Source organism: Oryctolagus cuniculus, chromosome 11 (assembly GCF_051225735.1).
Source record: "Oryctolagus cuniculus isolate XC-2025 breed Fujian yellow rabbit chromosome 11, ASM5122573v1, whole genome shotgun sequence".
NCBI lineage: Eukaryota > Metazoa > Chordata > Mammalia > Lagomorpha > Leporidae > Oryctolagus > Oryctolagus cuniculus.
The window spans coordinates 73,674,847-73,692,653 of record NC_142877.1 but is presented as its reverse complement, the minus strand read 5'-3'; the positions used below and the strand labels follow the sequence as shown (position 1 = coordinate 73,692,653).

At 37.2% G+C, this 17,807-nt stretch overlaps 1 protein-coding gene across 1 annotated transcript in view; it reads left to right on the top strand.

The window, feature by feature from the left end:
- The window catches only part of TSPAN8 (tetraspanin 8), a 32,226-nt gene extending 16,328 nt beyond the window's left edge, over positions 1-15,898 (top strand). Inside the window, exons 4-8 of the mRNA XM_008256788.5 lie at positions 1,611-1,685; positions 1,786-1,893; positions 7,589-7,723; positions 10,688-10,771; positions 14,807-15,898. Of these exons, the coding sequence (XP_008255010.1) occupies positions 1,611-1,685; positions 1,786-1,893; positions 7,589-7,723; positions 10,688-10,771; positions 14,807-14,860 (456 nt within the window). The 3' untranslated portion in view covers positions 14,861-15,898. The remainder of the gene's footprint in view (positions 1-1,610; positions 1,686-1,785; positions 1,894-7,588; positions 7,724-10,687; positions 10,772-14,806) is intronic.
- Positions 15,899-17,807: the final 1,909 nt, after the last annotated feature.

The following is a 17,807-nucleotide window of genomic DNA, read 5'->3' as shown; positions in this document are numbered from 1 at the left end:
TATCATTCATTTATTCAACAATACTACAGACCTCTGTGTGCCAGATTCTGTGCTAAACCATATATACAACTTAAGGCAATTCTAACCTGGTACGGAAGAGTAATAAGTAAATAGCCGGTTACACTGGGAGTGTTCCCAGGAGAAAAGGGCAAGGAGAGGGGCCACTTTTTGGCAGGGGCAGAGATGAATAAGGTGATTGTGTGGGCAAAGGTATAATGAGGTTTCTAGAAAGAGATCCTGGCTGTCCAGTTCTTGTATATTTGGGGAACTGAAAAGCCTTGGAAATGGCGGGAGAGTAGGCAAAAACTACGTTCAATAAATCATGGATCTGAACCTGTGGTCAAATCATAAAGTGTCCTATGTGCCACATAAGACAACATAAGCGATGAGAGAACCAGACTTGTCACTTGGAAAATTTTAAGGAGGATGAACTATGTCAGAATAATCCAATACGTTTACTTTTAACATATACAGTAGAAAATAATGAATGGATATGGTAAAAAAAAAAAAAAACAGGAAAAATCCAAGTGTTTGTCAGGTATAGAACTGACACTAGAGTTTATGAGAGCCAATCAAAACTTGTTTTTCTTTTTTTTTTTTTTTTTTTTTTTTTTTTTTTTTTTTTTGACAGGCAGAGTTAGACAGTGAGAGAGAGAGACAGAGAGAAAGGTCTTCCTTTTGCTGTTGGTTCACCCCACAATGGCTGCTGCGGCCGGCGCACCGCGCTGATCCGAAGGCAGGAGCCAAGTGCTTCTCCTGGTCTCCCATGGGGTGCAGGGCCCAAGGACTTGGGCCATCCTCCACTGCCTTCCCGGGCCACAGCAGAGAGCTGGATTGGAAGAGGGGCAACTGGGACAGAATCCGGCACCCCAACTGGGACTAGAACTCGGTGTGCTGGCGCCGCAAGGCGGAGGATTAGCCTATTGAGCCACGGCACTGGCCAAAACTTGTTTCTTAATAAAATAAGTGTTTTATGAGTCCTTGAAAAGAATTTCTTTTAACTGTTTCTTTGGTATGAGGGAGCTTTAACAGGACACTAACAGGATGCTAACAGCATCCTGAACTGTTACCTTTTCATTAAAAAGATCCTATTTGCAATGTGGGGGAGTTAATGACTTGAGAAGTTTATTAAACAAATAAGCAAGCAAAAAAAGAATCTGTGGGCTGCATCCTCCAAAATTATGATTCAGTAGATCTGAGGCATGTTTCAGGAATCTAAATCTATAACCAAATGCAGGATGGTCCTGATAATGATGGAAATGATGTTTCAAAACCATCTCTCTGTGTTTGATGAAGACAGGGAAGGAGAAAGATAATATTCAAATAAATTCATGTATGTCTTCAACTTCCCTCCATTCACTATCATAGATACCAATAGTCCTATCAATAAATTTTCATTTGCACTATTTTCCTTTGCCAGTCTTTGAAGCAAATGTTTCTGAGTGATAACAGACTCCAATTTGCAGGGTAGAGTAAGTGAAGGGTGTGGCTGCTACATGACTGTATTAGGATCCCGAGTGTCAAGAGAAGTGCTGTGCTAAAGTGTCCCCAGATGTTACTGAATGTGTAGAGGACAATAAATGTTCTTATTCCTTTTTTTTTTCTTTCAGTTTTTCATAGGCTTGCTTCTGATCCTGCTCCTGCAGTTGGCAACAGGAATCCTAGGGGTTGTTTTCAGATCAGAGGTGTGTATGTAGAGGATGTTTGGAAAATTTTGGAAAAGCATGAAAAGTTGGAATACTGCCCTCTGGCATAAATAATTTAATAATATTTTCCCATTTGCAGTCTGAGCGCGTTCTAAATTCAACTCTCTATGAAAACGTAAAGCTGTTGAGAGAAACAAGTGAGGAGGCAAAAGTGTTCCAGCAGGCCCTGATTGAATTTCAAGAAAAGGTAATTAGCATCTGCAGGTTATCTGGGGAGTTGGGCAGTTTTTCTACACTTACACTGGTGTATTCCTTGAAGACTGATAATGTTTGCATTTTGCAGATATTGACTGATTATTCTGTCACCATGCCATAAGAAATATACAGGAATATTTGTAGCTATTTTCCAGTTTCTGTAGGAAGTTCTTGAAGTAGATTAGAAGATAGAGATTAAGAAGTTAAGTTTTTTGATTGGGTCAAATCAGTAACTGCTTTAGCATCATCAAAAGGAAAATATAAGGAGTTTATCTCTCTCTCTCTCTCTCTCTCTCTCACCCTCTCACCCTCTTACCCTCTCACCATCTCACCTTCCCCCTCCCATAAAAATAAGCGTAGCTAACATTGGTAGTCATGATTACCAGGTTTTACATTCAGCAGCTCATTTATGCCTCTCAATAACCTTATGAAATGCTGTTTTAGTTGTTTGTGTTACTATAACAAAATACCCAAGGCTTGGAACTTTGTAAAGAAAAGTTTTATTGGGTTTATGGTTCTAGAGGACCGAGACCATGACATCAGCATCTGCTGTGCTCTGTCTGATGCAGGCTTCATGACAAGTGGCACCACATGACAACTACAAGTGTGTAGAGGGGAGAGACATCACATGGCAAGACAAGAAGACAGAGGCTGGGGAAGAGTGCAGGCTTGCTCTCTTTAGAACAACCTATTCTCCTAGCAGTTAATTCACTCCTGCAAGATCTACATACTCAAGAAGACGAGCGTTAATTTATCTATGAGAGTAGAGCTCTTGTGACTTAAATCCTTCCACTAAACCCCACCTCTTAAAGATTCTACCATCTTGAAACCACCCAACTGGGAACCAGCCTTCCAGCACATGTACCTTTGAGGGACACACTCAAATCATATAAAACCACAGCAGATGGTATATAAGTCAACCATTGCATTACTATGTCAAAATATCTGAAGCAGATAACTTTATGAAGAGAAAACATTTATTTGGCTTGCAGTTATGGGGCATGGGGCCAGCTATCAGCTCAGTTCTGGAGAGGAACACATGACGAGTAGTAGATATGCTGGCAGGAATGCATGTGTTGGAATAAGTGGTCATATCTCAAGCCAGGAGCAAAAAGTGATACCCATGTCCCTTAACCCTGCAAGGGTCACACACCCTCAGTTACCTAAGAATTTCCTACAAGGCTCCACTACCAAAGATCTCACCATTTCCCAATTGCTGTGCCCTGAGGACCATACTTTAAGCATGGATCTTTGGGGGGATATACAAACCATAAAAGATGGGTAATATCACTATTCTCATTATCACCATTTTATAGATGAAGAAAATGAGGTTTAGAATGCTCTGACTGCTGACAGGTTTTGGGTTGGAGTTTGAGTCCAGATCTGTGTTGCCAGTCTATTTATTATGTTTTAATTGATACACAGCCCCTCCTTTTTTTTTTCTTCTCTTTAAGGTAAAGTTAGAATTTGGTTAGGCATTGAAGGTACTCTACTGTCTGGCTCCCACCTGCTCTTTTTACACCATGGAGTGTATACCATTCCATAAAGACGCTTGAGTCCAGTTAGATTTGTCTCCTCAAGATCCCTTGAACAGTTTTGTCTTTCTGCCTTTGCATCATTCTCTACTGTTCCCCACTGTTGGAATATACTTACCACATTTTTCCCCTAGATATATGTACTGTAAAAATGAACTAAAACAATTAGTTCTCTGTGAAACTCATCCTCATAATAGCTTTTCATTCAGTATTCCCCTCATATTAACTACATATTGCATTCATTTCATGCAAGTCATGAAAATTCTCAGAATTTTAGGGGAGGCTTTTATAGATCATTTACCTTGACTTCTCATTGACTGAAGCATTTTGTATTTATGGTCTTCTACCTTTTAATTAAATATTGAACAGGTGAGCTTAGGCACAGAGGGTTAAGATACTACTCAAAATGCCCATATCAGAGTGTTTGAATTCAAGTCCCATCCCAGGTGTACTCTACTTCCAACCTTCAGTTAATACACAGCCTGTGAATGAGCAGATGATGGTTCAAGTACTTGGGCCCTGTGATCCATGTGGGAAACGTGGAATGAGTTCTGGATTCCAGGGTTTTGCCTGGCCCAGCCCTTGCTGTTGTGAGCATTTGGGGGTAGTGAATCAATTATGGGAGATTCTCTCTCTCTCTCTCTCTCTCTCTCTTTCTCTCTCTTTCTCTCTCTCTCTCTCTCTCCACATCTCTGTCTTTCTGCCTTTCAAGTAAATAAAATAAACAAATATTAAAAATAAGTATTAAGGAATTAGTTTTATCATTTTTGCCCATTCCAATTAGATACAAGATTATTTGTGTGTTTTTTTCTTAATTTGAAACAAATATGCTTCCCTAAAATTTACATCATTTAGTCCTAGTTACATTTCAGAAGACAAAGAAATTCTATGGATGCTTTCACAGAAGGCAACTTTTCTTTGAAAATGGATATTGTTTGGTTCCTAAAAGCTTTGCTTCTCTATTTGAAACATCCTTGGTTTCTTGAGCTATTTATCAGATGACTTTTCCCCCCCAGAACATTCTTAAATTCCTATTTGGAAAGGCTCCAGCTTGTAAAAATTCTGCTTAAAGCTTTGTTTCCAAGAACCGAAACCTGACATGGGTCATTCCCTGTTTAGCATCCTCTGTTTTGTGCATTGTTCCTAGCTCCCCTGTAGTTGCGTCCTCTGATTTTCTCTCCTCCTAGGTCAGTCCCTCTCTAGAGCACAAAATAATACAGGCTTACTGTAGGAAGAATTTAGACAGCCTCAGTCCCTCCACTGGGCAGGACTGAGCACCCTGGTTATTTCTGGTTATGTTGAATAGACCAAGTATACTGCAGATCACACTTGCTGCACTTTTCCCCTGAGATTCAAAGTCTCAATGCCAACCCCGAGTTTCTAAATAATCTGTTTATTTTGGCATATTCTCCTGAAGTGCCCTCAATCTTGTTATAGAAATCCTCTGTCTGCAGCTCCTTGTATTCATTGGGCTATCATTCCTTTCTGCTGTCTATCTGAGTTTGTTTATTTTTCTTCTTTTTATCTTTCATGGCTTTCTTGTTTTAGTTATGTTTCTTTGGGAAAAGAGTTTTACCCTAAATTCTGGCTGGGTAACCTGGGGTCCCACTACATATGGACAGAAATTGCAGCAAAGGCATAGCTTTCTTTCTGGATTTCAGTGAATTTCCACACAAATTCATGGTTGACATATGATGGAATGTTCCTCTCTTGGGTTCTTGGTAATGGCTATTTGTCTAGAGGGGCTGTGTCACCCATAGTATACTGCCCTTCTCATTTAGGGGTTATACAACTTTCAGCAAGTTCTGGCCCACATCTTCTCTCTCTGTGCCCACTTACAATCTAGTGATCAACTATTATGATAAGCTTTAGCTTTCCTACTTCCCACCCTATCCTTTTATAAGTATGTCTCTGTGCCTCCCTGAGGTATGTTGCATTGCAGGTACAGACTCTGAATGTGTATAGTGGGACTTACATTATGTTTAATTTGGAGTATTTGTATTAGTTAATGCTATTCAAGATTACATAATAAGAAAGAGTGGGAAATTAATCATGTCTCCCATGGGAACAGGAAAAGAAATTGTTTCAAGATTTCCCTTATTATTAATGTTGATCTTGGAACCACCTGAAATTTCCAGCTCTTTGTCACCTGTTGAGTCATATTCTTGTGCAATTCAGTCTTTGGGCCAATGTGCAAGACTATATGACTGCCTCAGTTGAACTTGTTAGTAAAAATCCATTCTTTGCACTGTCTTTGAAACTTGATTCTGTTCTCCAGTGTATTAATCACCACTTCCAGCTCCCCATCACTACATAGTTCACTTTTTTTTGAAAGACAGAGCAACGGGGATGGGGGCGGTGAGAAGGAGGGAGAGAGAGAGAGAGAGAGAGAGCGAGCTATGAAGCCAGGAGCCAGGGACTCCATCTGGGATCACTATATGAGCGGTCATGGCCCATACACTGAGCCATCTTTCACTGCCTTCCCAGCTGCATTAGCAGGAAATGGATCAGAAGTAGAGGTGTCAGAACGGAAACCAGCACTCTCATACGGGATGCCTACATCCTAAGCAGCTGCTTAACCTGCTACACCATAATGCCAGCCCCAACAGAGTTCAAAGATACTTTGTATGTTTTTACCCAAATCATTGATAACAATATTGAATAGATACATTCATGTTTGTGCATAACACTACCACCAACAATAAAAGCAGTGTACACATGCAATAAGATGCTTTCTACAAACCAGGCACTGGGCTAAGCACTTCATATATGCATATGGATTTGCTTATTTCCATCTTTACAAGTTGGCAAGTTAGATGCTATTGTTCATAACTATTTTCTGCATTGCAAAGATGAAGAAACTGAGAAACAGAGAAGTTTGAGTCATGTGAGTAACCTAACCACCTACCCAGTTCTTTGATTGTCCCAGCATTGCAATGCATTAGAGCCTGGAGAGGCATCCAGTGTTGGTTCTATATTTTCAGCAGTGTTTTCCCCACCGTTTCTGCATAAAGAGTGTTCTCACTAATAGAGCAGATAGGAGCACAATGAGAGATAATTACTTTTCTCTCTCTCATTTGATAATATTACATGCTATTCCCTCTGGGTCGCTGGGCATATCACTTCCTTGTTTTTCTTCACCAAGGAAAGCTATATATCCTCTTTTTCCTCTTCCTAGTGCTTCTCCATGCTTCAGTTTATTCTGGACCTTAATTTTCCCGACATTATTCTAAGAGTTTCATTCTTCATTTGTTTACCTTCCGTATTTTACAGAGGCTTATGAAAACTCAATCATGTGAGAGGCCCCTTGAGTATGCTCTTTGGTCCTTGGGAAGCCTCTCATCTTTCTCCTCCTCTCCCCCAAAATAATCAGAAATTGTGGGATGGAAACTTTATTTTTAAAACTTCTTATCTGTTTTGAGAAACAGTTCTTTAATGAGACCTTGACGCTCTCATGAATTCTTTGAAAACATACTTGCTAAAATCTAGGATATAGGGACCTGACACTCAACCCTTCTCTTGTCAATAGAATTTTAAGGTGAATTTTTAAAAATCTTCTTCCAAGTGCCTCAGATGCTTGACTCTTATCCTCATTTTTCCTCATTAATATTAAGACTAAAATGAAAGATTCTTTCATTTTTACTTCTGTGTTCAAAAGGTGAGTGAAGAGATTTACAAGATGGTGAAGTATGAGAAACTTCTTGGGGCCAGCGCTGTGGCACAGTGGGTTAATGCCCTGACCTGAAGCGCTGGCATCCCATATGGGTGCCAGTTCGAGACCTGGTTGCTCCACTTCCAATCCAGTTCTCTGCTTAACCTGGGAAAGCAGTAGAAAATGGCCCAAGTCCTTGGGGCCCTGCACCCACGTGAGAGACCCTGAGGAAGCTCCTGGCTCCTAGCTTTGGAATGGCACAGCTCCAGCTGTTGTGAGCAACTGGGGAGTGAACCATCGGATGGAAGACCTCTCTTTCTCTCTCTCTCTGTCTCTCTCCCTCCCTCTGCCTCTCCTCTCTCTGTGTAACTGACTTTCAAATAAATAAATCTTAAAAAAAAGGAAACTTCTTAATAATGAGTTCAGAAGAGTATGATTTAGTGTATTGAGAATGTTTTTAATCTTCTTAATGACTTCTCATTCTTCTTTTCATGAAACAGTTTAAATGCTGTGGTGTGGTCAATGGAGCTATTGATTGGGGAAACAATTTTCAACAAAATTACAAATCATGTGAATGTCCAACTGTGTCAGATTCTTCTTGTATATATTATGAAGGGCATTTTGTGTACAAACAGGTAAGAACAAAATCAAATTTGGCACAAAAAAGGCGAATCTGTTACTTTCTTTTCACAATGAAATTCTGTGCAAAAAATTAAAGTACAGCAAGTACATTGGAAATCATGTTATTAAATTTACAGGAGTTTCCTAAATACAAAAGAATTCCTTATTTAAAGATAAAAGCATATATTAAAAATGAAAGTATTTTATTTCTTCTATGAGCTTGGTATTATTTAAAACCAACTTTTATATTTCAAAAAATATTCTATAAGGGAAGGCAAGTACATACTAAAAGTTTATTTTGTCCTGTTTTTAGTGACCTTAATCACTATTCTCCATTTTTTTATTTTAACGTAAATTCTAAAAATGAATATTCTCATCAATTTTCAAAGGCAGTTTTGTTTTTCTTATTAAAGTTTTCTTTTCTCAAGAAATTATGTAAGTGTAAAGGAAGGATTTGACATTTAGGGGTTTAAGTTCTGGCTATTAAAGTTTTCTAGCAGTTTACTTAGTTATTTATGAAACTGAGAAGTTGCCTTGGAGATTTAAAGTCAACTGAAAAGATGAGTTTATCTTTTATGTATGTGGATGTCATATTTATGTGACTTTTGGAAATCAGTCAGTGGTTGTCCAATTTCTTTCTATTGGTCAATTCATCAAATATTTGTTGACTACCTTCTATGTGCTACACCTTCTACCAGCCTCTGGGGATACATTCTTGAACAGGATGCTAATGGAGCTGATGCCAAATAGGCAAGTGAAAAATGATTAGGTGACTTCAATTCAATGGATATTGGCATTATAAGAATAGGAGTAGCCACAAGTGTTGTGGTACCCCATCCAAATCAGTCTTTGAAGTTCAAGATAAGGTTTCACAGAGGACATGACATCTGTCCCTTACCAAAGGGCTTTATATGGCTGCTCCTATGCCTGGAGGGAATGCATAATAAAATATCAATTGGTATTAATATGTCATATATGTGCTGTTATTCTTTGTTGCATACTATGTGTGAGACAAACTCTTGATAGGTTTAGATGTGTTTCTGGATCTTCAGGATTATAATCAAGTTAGGATACAGATGCTTAAAAATGATCATAATTCACAATGAACTGATTTCTTTAATAACTAGAGATTATTTTTAATCTAATATTGTTTGGTTTTAGTAACTGCTACTGAGCATAGTATATAAAAGGAAATAGTATCTCAAGGATAACTTCCTTCTCCCTGACTACCTCCTCTAGGTCCCACAGGCTCTGTTCTGAAGGGTTTTGCTGGCACAAATATTTAAAGTAACCCACAGAAGTTATCTAGACTACAGCATTACTGTGTCTTTTCAGTGTCAAAGTAATATCACTGAAAACATTTTATTCTTACTTTTTGTAGTCCTCTATGCTCCTCACCTCCTTATATAATATTAATGGTACAGTATCTACAGGAAGCAGGGAAATAAACATGGTACAAACAAATGTAGTTCCCACTTAGGGTAGTGAGAAAATTAGTAAATTCAATTGCAGATTGCTGGCTGCCTCCCATTAAAGATTCAATTTACAAACGTTTTTCCTCAGTTAGGAAAAAATGCTTTACTTGGTTTTTCTAAAAAAGTCCCTAGTATTATATATACTAGAAGGACATTCTCTGCAATTTCACACATAATTCAGCTGCAGATAGGTTGATAGATGTACCAGTTTCCCAGGAAGTTATAAATTCATAAAATACTTCCATCTGCCTTCAGTCATTTGCAAGAAGTTTGGAAAAATAAGCAATCTGGAATGGCTGCAATTCACATTTCTTCCTTCCCACCCTTCCCCTTTTACCAAGATAACCTTGTTATCTCAGGGTAAGTGTCAGAGAAAAATCCTCAAATATAACTAGTGTGACTCAGTAGCTGTAATCCCTAACCTCATAGTTAACCTGAAATGATGTAGTAATCTCTGTGAATATTTACTGCTTTGGATCAGATGTGAATGAAGAAACTCATTACATTCACGAATGGAGGGAGAAGACTGACTCAGCCTGGTGGAGACATTTAGTTATTAAACAAATAGTAGTATCATGTTAGCCTTTGGACACATATGCATATCACAGGGACGCTATATTTTATAGCAATACAATTTCCATTTTTAAAATCAGCCTTATAATTTAGAATTGCTGAAGTTTTTAGGTTTGATCTGAAATGTTTTAAACTTAGGGAATTGTATGGTGGTTTGAATAAATTTCTGAAAAATAATAGGGGTAACTTTATAAATTCTCCTTTTAATCTAAAATAATGGCATAATGGTAGATATAAAGATTTTTTTCCTTTTAAGATAAAAATAACACTGATGTATATTTCAAATAATTTCATTTTTAACTGACAAAATTTGCATACTTGTGGTTATAGACATTATTAAGGGGTTTTGTTTTATGAATGAAAATTTGCAATATATTTAGCTAAAACCTTAATCAGAAACATCTGTTTTGCAGATATGAACCTAAAAAATCCTAGTCCAGGTTATATCAAGTCTAGTATAAATAAAATGAATTTAGGATAAAATATTTTATCAGTTATAGTATTATAATAAAATTATAATTTCTATACTTTGGAATATATTGAAAGGTATTATTTATAAACATTAATCCATAGATTCAGCAACTAGTCAATTGAAGCAAAATTTTGTTACTCAAGTGCTTTATAATTTTGGGAGATATTGGTGAAAATATTATTATTTATAATTATAGGTCCTAGGTTCACCAGTTAGGTAATTGAGCAAAATTTTACTCTTGAGGAATCTGTTTTGAGGAACTTTTGATTCATGAACAAATGACAGCAGTTACAACCTTTTGGAGAAAGGGTAAAGTAGCGAGCAGAGGAGATAATCTGCTTTTCTTTTTGTTGAGTATGCTGCGTGGCAACAATAAAAACATAAGCCAAATGAATAAAAATGTTAATATTATATTATCAAAATTTTACTAAAGGTAACATTTTATGCTTTTTTAACAGCCATGTATTTCTTTGATAAAAGACTTTGTTATAAAACATATTATTATAATTGTTGGAATAGCATTTGGACTGGCAGTTATTGAGGTATGTATAATCTTGCCTTATTGACTTTTCATTCATTCCCTTGTTTGCTCATTAATACTTCTAACAAATCATCTATGGGAAGCCAAATGAAAATCAGGTGCTTTAGAAAAGCATTGGGTACTGAGTGCCCTAGGCCCAGCATCTCTGTAAATCAGCCTGAGACTGGGGAAGGGATTTCAGTCCTATGAACTGAGCAGAGCTGAGGCTGCTATTTCTGAAGTGAGGGGAAAAAAAGTAGAATTAGTTTCTACACTGTTCTTAGTCCCAGATATTCTTTTCCTGTTGAAAAGTAACACAAGGGCTAAACTTTCCTAACATTAGAAAGAAGAGCACCACACACAAGCAAAGAACAATCCTTACAGTTTCTTCTCTCTCTTCATGATTTTGAAACAGGAAAAAAAAAACTGAGTTCAAGAGTATGGGGAGTGATTTTCTTGTTATTCTATTCTAGAAAAATCTTGCACGTTCTAAAAACTAGAAGCAGTTGCCTATGATTTTTCTCACTGTGAGTACTAGAGGCTTACTTCCAGTAGTTTTCAGGGAAGCTGAAGGTTTATGGATTATTCTCATCAATTTAATTATTGATGTTGAAAAAAATCCTTCATGGGATTTTTATCTTGATGGACTAATTTGAAGAATCCTTTATACATGACCTAAATCTTTGCCAAACAGATGAAATAAAACTGCTTACAGAAGCAATTTTGGAATTTTCCCAAATCTTGGGTAACTTAGATATCAAGTGAGTCAAGTTCACTCACAGGACATTTGTAAGAATCTTAAGGATGTGAACTGTCCCCCTGGTTCCTGAATTTCCCAGGAAATTAGAAAAGATGTAGGGATTAGTCACAGAAAATCGAGCTATTAAATGTTACTTTCTTGTAGTCCAGATTAGTAGGTCTTTCATGGTAGGTAATGGTTGCCTTTCTTTAGGTCTGATATATAACTAAAGTCAAATAGTCTTGTTTCTCTTTTCTAAAAAATAGCTCCAAGAGTATATGATTTTTAAAGATTTGTTTATTTATTTGAAAGGCCAAGTTACAGAGAGAGAGGGACAGACACCACACACACACACACACACCCAGAGAGAGAGAGAGAGAGAGAGAGAGAGAGAAACAGAATGAAAATGATCTTCCATCGAAATGGCAGCAACCATGAGGTCTGGGCCAGGCCAAAGCCAGGAGCCTAGAACTCCATCTAAGTTTTCCATATGTTTGGCAGTGGCCCAAGCACTTTGACTATCCTCTGCTGCTTTTTCAGGTACATTATCAGGGAGCTGGATGGGAAGTAGAGTGGGACTCAATCTGGCACTCAAATGGGATGCTGGTGTTGTAGGCGAAGACATGCGTGTGCACCACAACACCAGCCCTAGCCTACTTCTCTCGATTCTGTCTTTTGAAAAAATGTCCTTTGTTTCTTTACTTTATGTTCTGGGCTTATACTAATTTAGAAGTAAGTACTAATGACTTTATAGATGAATCACACAGGAGCGTATATATACTCAGACATACATTACATACACGTGATGTATATAGAGATGAAATTAAATGAAAGATTGAGAGTTCAGGCTTTAAATTGGAAAATATTCAATGTGAGTGTTAAGTTTCATATTATACCCAAACTCAGACAATTGGCTATCGTTGGCTATAACCAGCAAATGCGTTTAAGAAGCTTCTCATAAGTAAAGCCAGAAAAAATAAGCGATTGGAGAGATTGATGTCTCTTGTATCATATCCAAATGCATTGCCAGAGAATTAAATACACTGAGTGGAAAATAAGAGTGCAAGAGGAATAGTATATTTCAATATTTTATAAAATGGGTATATGTCATGTATTTGTTAAAATTTTAGATATTTTATTGTTTGTTCTAAAGAAATATATAGGGAAATCTATTAATAAGGGTATTATGTACAGCAATTTATAGATGAGGAGTTTATATGGTGCTATTGTAAAATATGACCATAGTTTTCTTTTAGATCAGTTGAATTAGATTCTGTAGATAAGGTAAACATTCGGTTCAAAGAAGTGTTTGAGGTTTTATTGTTGTTCAATTCCTGAACCTAAAGTCTGCTCTTCCTGTAGGGTTTGAAGAGAAAGGAGCTAATTTTCTATTCCTTCCTCCTTTATGCAAAAAGCGGTTTTGAAGGTAGTTCTTCTGTCATCCAATCTACAAAAATGTGTTCTTCCTCCTCCAATGCACTTAGATCTGTCACAGAGTCATTAATACAAGTTGTCTGACACTGAAGCCCATCACCCTTCTTTGTTTCCCAAGTTTAAATTCAAGGAAACACAAATATACACAGAGTGAAAAACTTCTTTGCAAATATTCTTAAGGAAGCACATGTCCCTGCAGAAAACACATTCAGAGCATTTCCACAGAAATAAGTCATACAACCAACAAACACCACCTTTCCACATTTAGACCTTTGGACTTAATCTCTTTAGGCATAGGATTTAATGGAGTCGGGCAACTGTTTCTAAAGCTCCGTTAAGAATCTTCTCAAATTAGTTGGTAGGAATCTATGCAAAATGCTTTATTCTATAAGGAAGATGTATCTATACATTTTTGGATTGTCATTATTTTTACTTAGATAACCAATCATCTTTCCTTAATTGACTACAGTAATCTATAAGCTCCCAAACTAATCAGCATTTACTTTCCTCACTTTATTAAAAAAAAGCCATTGACACTGATAGTCATTACTGTGTAGGATAAAACTTATGCTGATAGGAGGTCTTGGGAATAGAGCAGTTAAACATGGTAATTTTACAATTTTTTTAGATTACCTCACAACATTGGATTTCTGTATGCCACTTAGCAAATTTTTCATGAGTCTTAGCGTATCTTACAATGTGATGAATCTCTTTTATTTGGTGTTTTCCTAAACAGTGATTAATGTTCTTTTCAGAAAGAGAAAAATACAACATGTGATATAAATTGTCTAGTTTGCTGATGAATGATGGTCTTCTATTTTAAGAATGTGGCAATGAAAAACAACTGCCTTTTCCCATTATTTTGTATATTTTCTTTTTTTCTTTCCTGATACTTGTTCCCCAGACTTAAAGCTTAGGATCGAAGCAGAAAGACTAAATTTCAGTCCTGACTTTGAGAACATTCTGAATGAAAATCACCACTTTTGCAGAGAATTGGTGACTTTTGTTGTTGTTAAGAAGGAAGAAATATTAGGCAGCAATTCTCCTTTGAATTACATTTCCAGAAAAGGATTAGTAAGCAGAAAGTCTCAACACAGTAGGAGCATTTAAGATGACTCAGCATAGATGGCACCTTGCCGTCTTCCTGCCTCTATTCCAGGGAGCTGTTGAAAAGACACACAGGTCCTTTCTGGCATTTCAACATCAAAGTCGCAGTGTGCAAGACAACCAGTGCAGAGTCAATTACAGCAAATTTTGGGGTCCCTTATTCTTGGAAGAGCTATATAATGAGATGGAAATTACGCCCTAGATTTTCAGCTGTGCTTTTCAACTTCAAAGGAAATTCCTGAATTAAGCTATTCCCCATAGTTTAGAAGCTTTTTTTTTTTTTAAAGTTACTTCATGTTTCATCCCTCGTGGCAATGACTAAAACTATGGCAAAAGAAATTCTAGACTCCTTGATTTTTATGCAGATGATCTAAACCAGATGATCACAATCTAACTATGGAAGCAATAGGTATATTTAGCCCCTGGAGGCCTGAGCTCCCCAGAGCTACAGGGCAGATGCCCTACAGAAGAATATATGTGTTCCAGAAAGAGGATCAGGGCACCTGGTGGCAGCTGCCACTGCACATTTAAATAGGACTTTCAGAATCCGGTCAGCCAAAAACTCTGATTAAAACACATAGAGATGCACAGAGAGCTTTCTGGGTGCTCTTTTAACTCTTTGGAATCAATAATTTCCTGAGAACAATGAGTTAGATAAATAAGATTAGAATTGTCAGTAGATTGAATCTTTTTATTTATAATTTTTTTCTGTTTATTTATAATGTCTTCATTGTTTTCCTTTAAATTATACATTAATTTTGTTGCTTTTTTCTCTAGATGCTTGGTTTAGTGTTTTCTATGGTCCTGTACTGCCAGATTGGGAACAAATGAATCTGTGGATATGTCAAGCTATCATCAGCCAAACCCCTTTTTAAAATGTCTCTAGACATAGCTAGAATATGAATATCTTCTAGACACATTGGACATATTTAAGAATTGAGGGACACAATAAAAAGTATATGAATGTGTATTTTTACTCAAAATAAAAGTAACATTGTTTACATGGTGCTTTCCTATTTCTAAATGATTGTGTTCAGGTAATGCTATATTTAAAATGCCCATCTAGAGCCACCCAGTGGAATAACCTACATTTCCAAGTCACAAGGCCATAGATAGACAAGACAGTGTATCTGTGATCTTCAGAATCAGCACTGTCTTTGGTATAATCTGTCCACTGTTGATGATAAGATTGAATTAAATCTGAAGCTGAAATAATTGAGAGTGTCCTGCTAAAGGGTCAACATCTCTTTTCTATGTGTGGCAATGACTACTAACGATGTCTCTCTTTTGCTAACATCTATTGTGGAGACAAAAATATGTGAGTGTCCGTCTCCCAGCCATTGGATCTCTGGTACATTCTGAATCTTCCTCTGGGACACAGAAGTATTTTTAACATTTACTTTTTGTCAGAGTACAATATACACACAATAAAGTGAATGCATCTCAAGTGTATAGTCCTGTGACTGCATACACCTGTGTAGGTCCCAGCCAGATCAATGCACAGAACCTTCCCAGCACACCACAGTCCAGCTTCATGCCACCCCCCAGTGCTGTCCTGGAGCTGGCTCATGCTAACATGCCAGAGCAGGCGGTGCACACACACGCTCTTCCCAACTATGATCTTTGAGTCATTTTTACTATTGTTGAACTCTCTCTAAAAGTAATAATAACGTATGCACTGTGGCTTCTTTTACTCAAAATTTTGTCTGTGAGATTGATCTGCATTGTTGCATGTTGCTGGAGTTTGTTCTCATTGTTATACTTCATTGTACAGTATATGAATATATCACTGTTTATTCTATTGCTATGCATTTGGTTTGCTCTCTGAGCACTGTTATGAATAAAGCTGCTATAATGTTCTTTTACATACCCTTTGGTACATAAAAGTGTTCATTTTAGGGTACATATGTAATAATGAAAGTGTTTGTATATGTGTGTGTGTGTTCAGCTCTCATAAATTCTGTTAAGACATTTTCTAAAGTGATAATACTAATATATATCTATACTAGACAAGTATGTTAGACTCAATCTCCTGAGGGAGAGGAAAAGGAAAAAAAAGCAGTTACTTTGAAGTAAATTGGAGTGACTACCAAGGAACAGGTAACTTAAGCAAATCCTGGATTAGAATAAGCACCTCTATTCTGTGCTCCCTACTAATGATAAAAAAATCATCTTTCTCTCAGCATATGTCATATTCCAAGAACCATAACAGAAACTATCATTTTATTATCTCCTCTCTTCTCACCACATTCTTATGAGACAGATGGTATCATTCTTTCCATTTTGCAAATGAGCAAATTGAGGCATAGAGAAGTTAGGTGACTTGCCCCAGGTCAAACAGTTAATAATTGACAGAACTGGGTTGACAAATGCTTCCCCAATCCTGGATGTTGATCATGTTAACTTTCCCATATCTATCAATAAACTTGTATTATTTTATTATAATTATCTGACCATGGATTTTACTTTTGTTAATATTACCGAAAAGTACTTGAGAGGCATTGATTGTTCCTAATTTGTATTTATAAACCAAGTACCTATTAAATGGCTTGGCACATAAATGATATTCAATAAATTATAGCTAAAATATTAGATTTATTGAGAGCATATTATATTTCTAAAATATACTAAGCATTCTACCTTCAGTAACTCATTTAACCTATAATTGCCCTCTTATATTAGGACAATTATTAGACACATTTTGCAGACAAGGAAAACAGAGCCTGAGGAGACTAATTTTTCTTAGATTATGTAGCTAGTAAATAGAGTTCTGATTTAATCTAAGTGACTCAAAATCTGTACTACTTTGTCATATCTTATGATACTGTTGGGAGAAAGAGGTAAAGGGATGTATAGTCAAGTGGCTCCTGTATGCTGCCAGGCACATATTAGGGCTCAATGTATACATAATGGCATCAGGATGTAAAGGAACTTGTATCAGGACCAGATGCTCAGCCTTAGAGGTTAAGATGCTGATTAATACACCTGCATCTCATATAACAATACTTGTTTTTTTAATAGTATTTGCTTATTTGAAAGGCAGAGTCACTGTGAGAGAGCTGGAGGGAAGGAAGAAGAGAGGGAGGGAAGGAGAAGGAGAGAGAGACAGGGAGAAAGAGAGAGAGAGACAGGGAGAAAGGGAGAGAGAGAGGAAGAGAGAGAGAGAGAATGAATCTTCCATTCACTTGTTCATTCCTCAAATGGCTGTAACAGCAGTGGCTGGGAAAAGCCAGACATTGGAACCTGGAACTCCATCTGAGTCTTCCACATGGGTAGCAAGGACTCAATACTTGAGCTGTCTCCCAGGAGTATTAGCAAAGAGCTGGATCAGAAGCAGAGCAGCTGGGACTTGAACCCATGCTCATTCTGGATGCAGGCATTGTGAGCAGTGGCTGAACCTGCTGCACCACAGTGCCAGCCCTACAATACTTGGATTTCATTCTAGGTTCAGGCTCTTGACCCTAGCTTCCTGCTAATTCAGATCCTGGAAGGCAGTAATGATTGCTCAAGTAATTGGGTTCCTGCCATCCACTTGAGGGTCTTGGGTTGCATTTCTGGCTCCAGGCTTGGAAGCTGTGGCAAGCATTTGGGGAGTGAACCAGCAGATGGAGCTCTGGCTCCCTCTTTGTGTGCATGTATGCACACCTCTCAAATCACTAAATTAAAATAGATAATAATTTGTATCAGTTAGGGAAACAGAAACCTTCCACTATTTCAAGTAATGGGAATACAACTTAGGGAATTTGTGTATTTTTTAATTTGGACTGCTATAACAAAA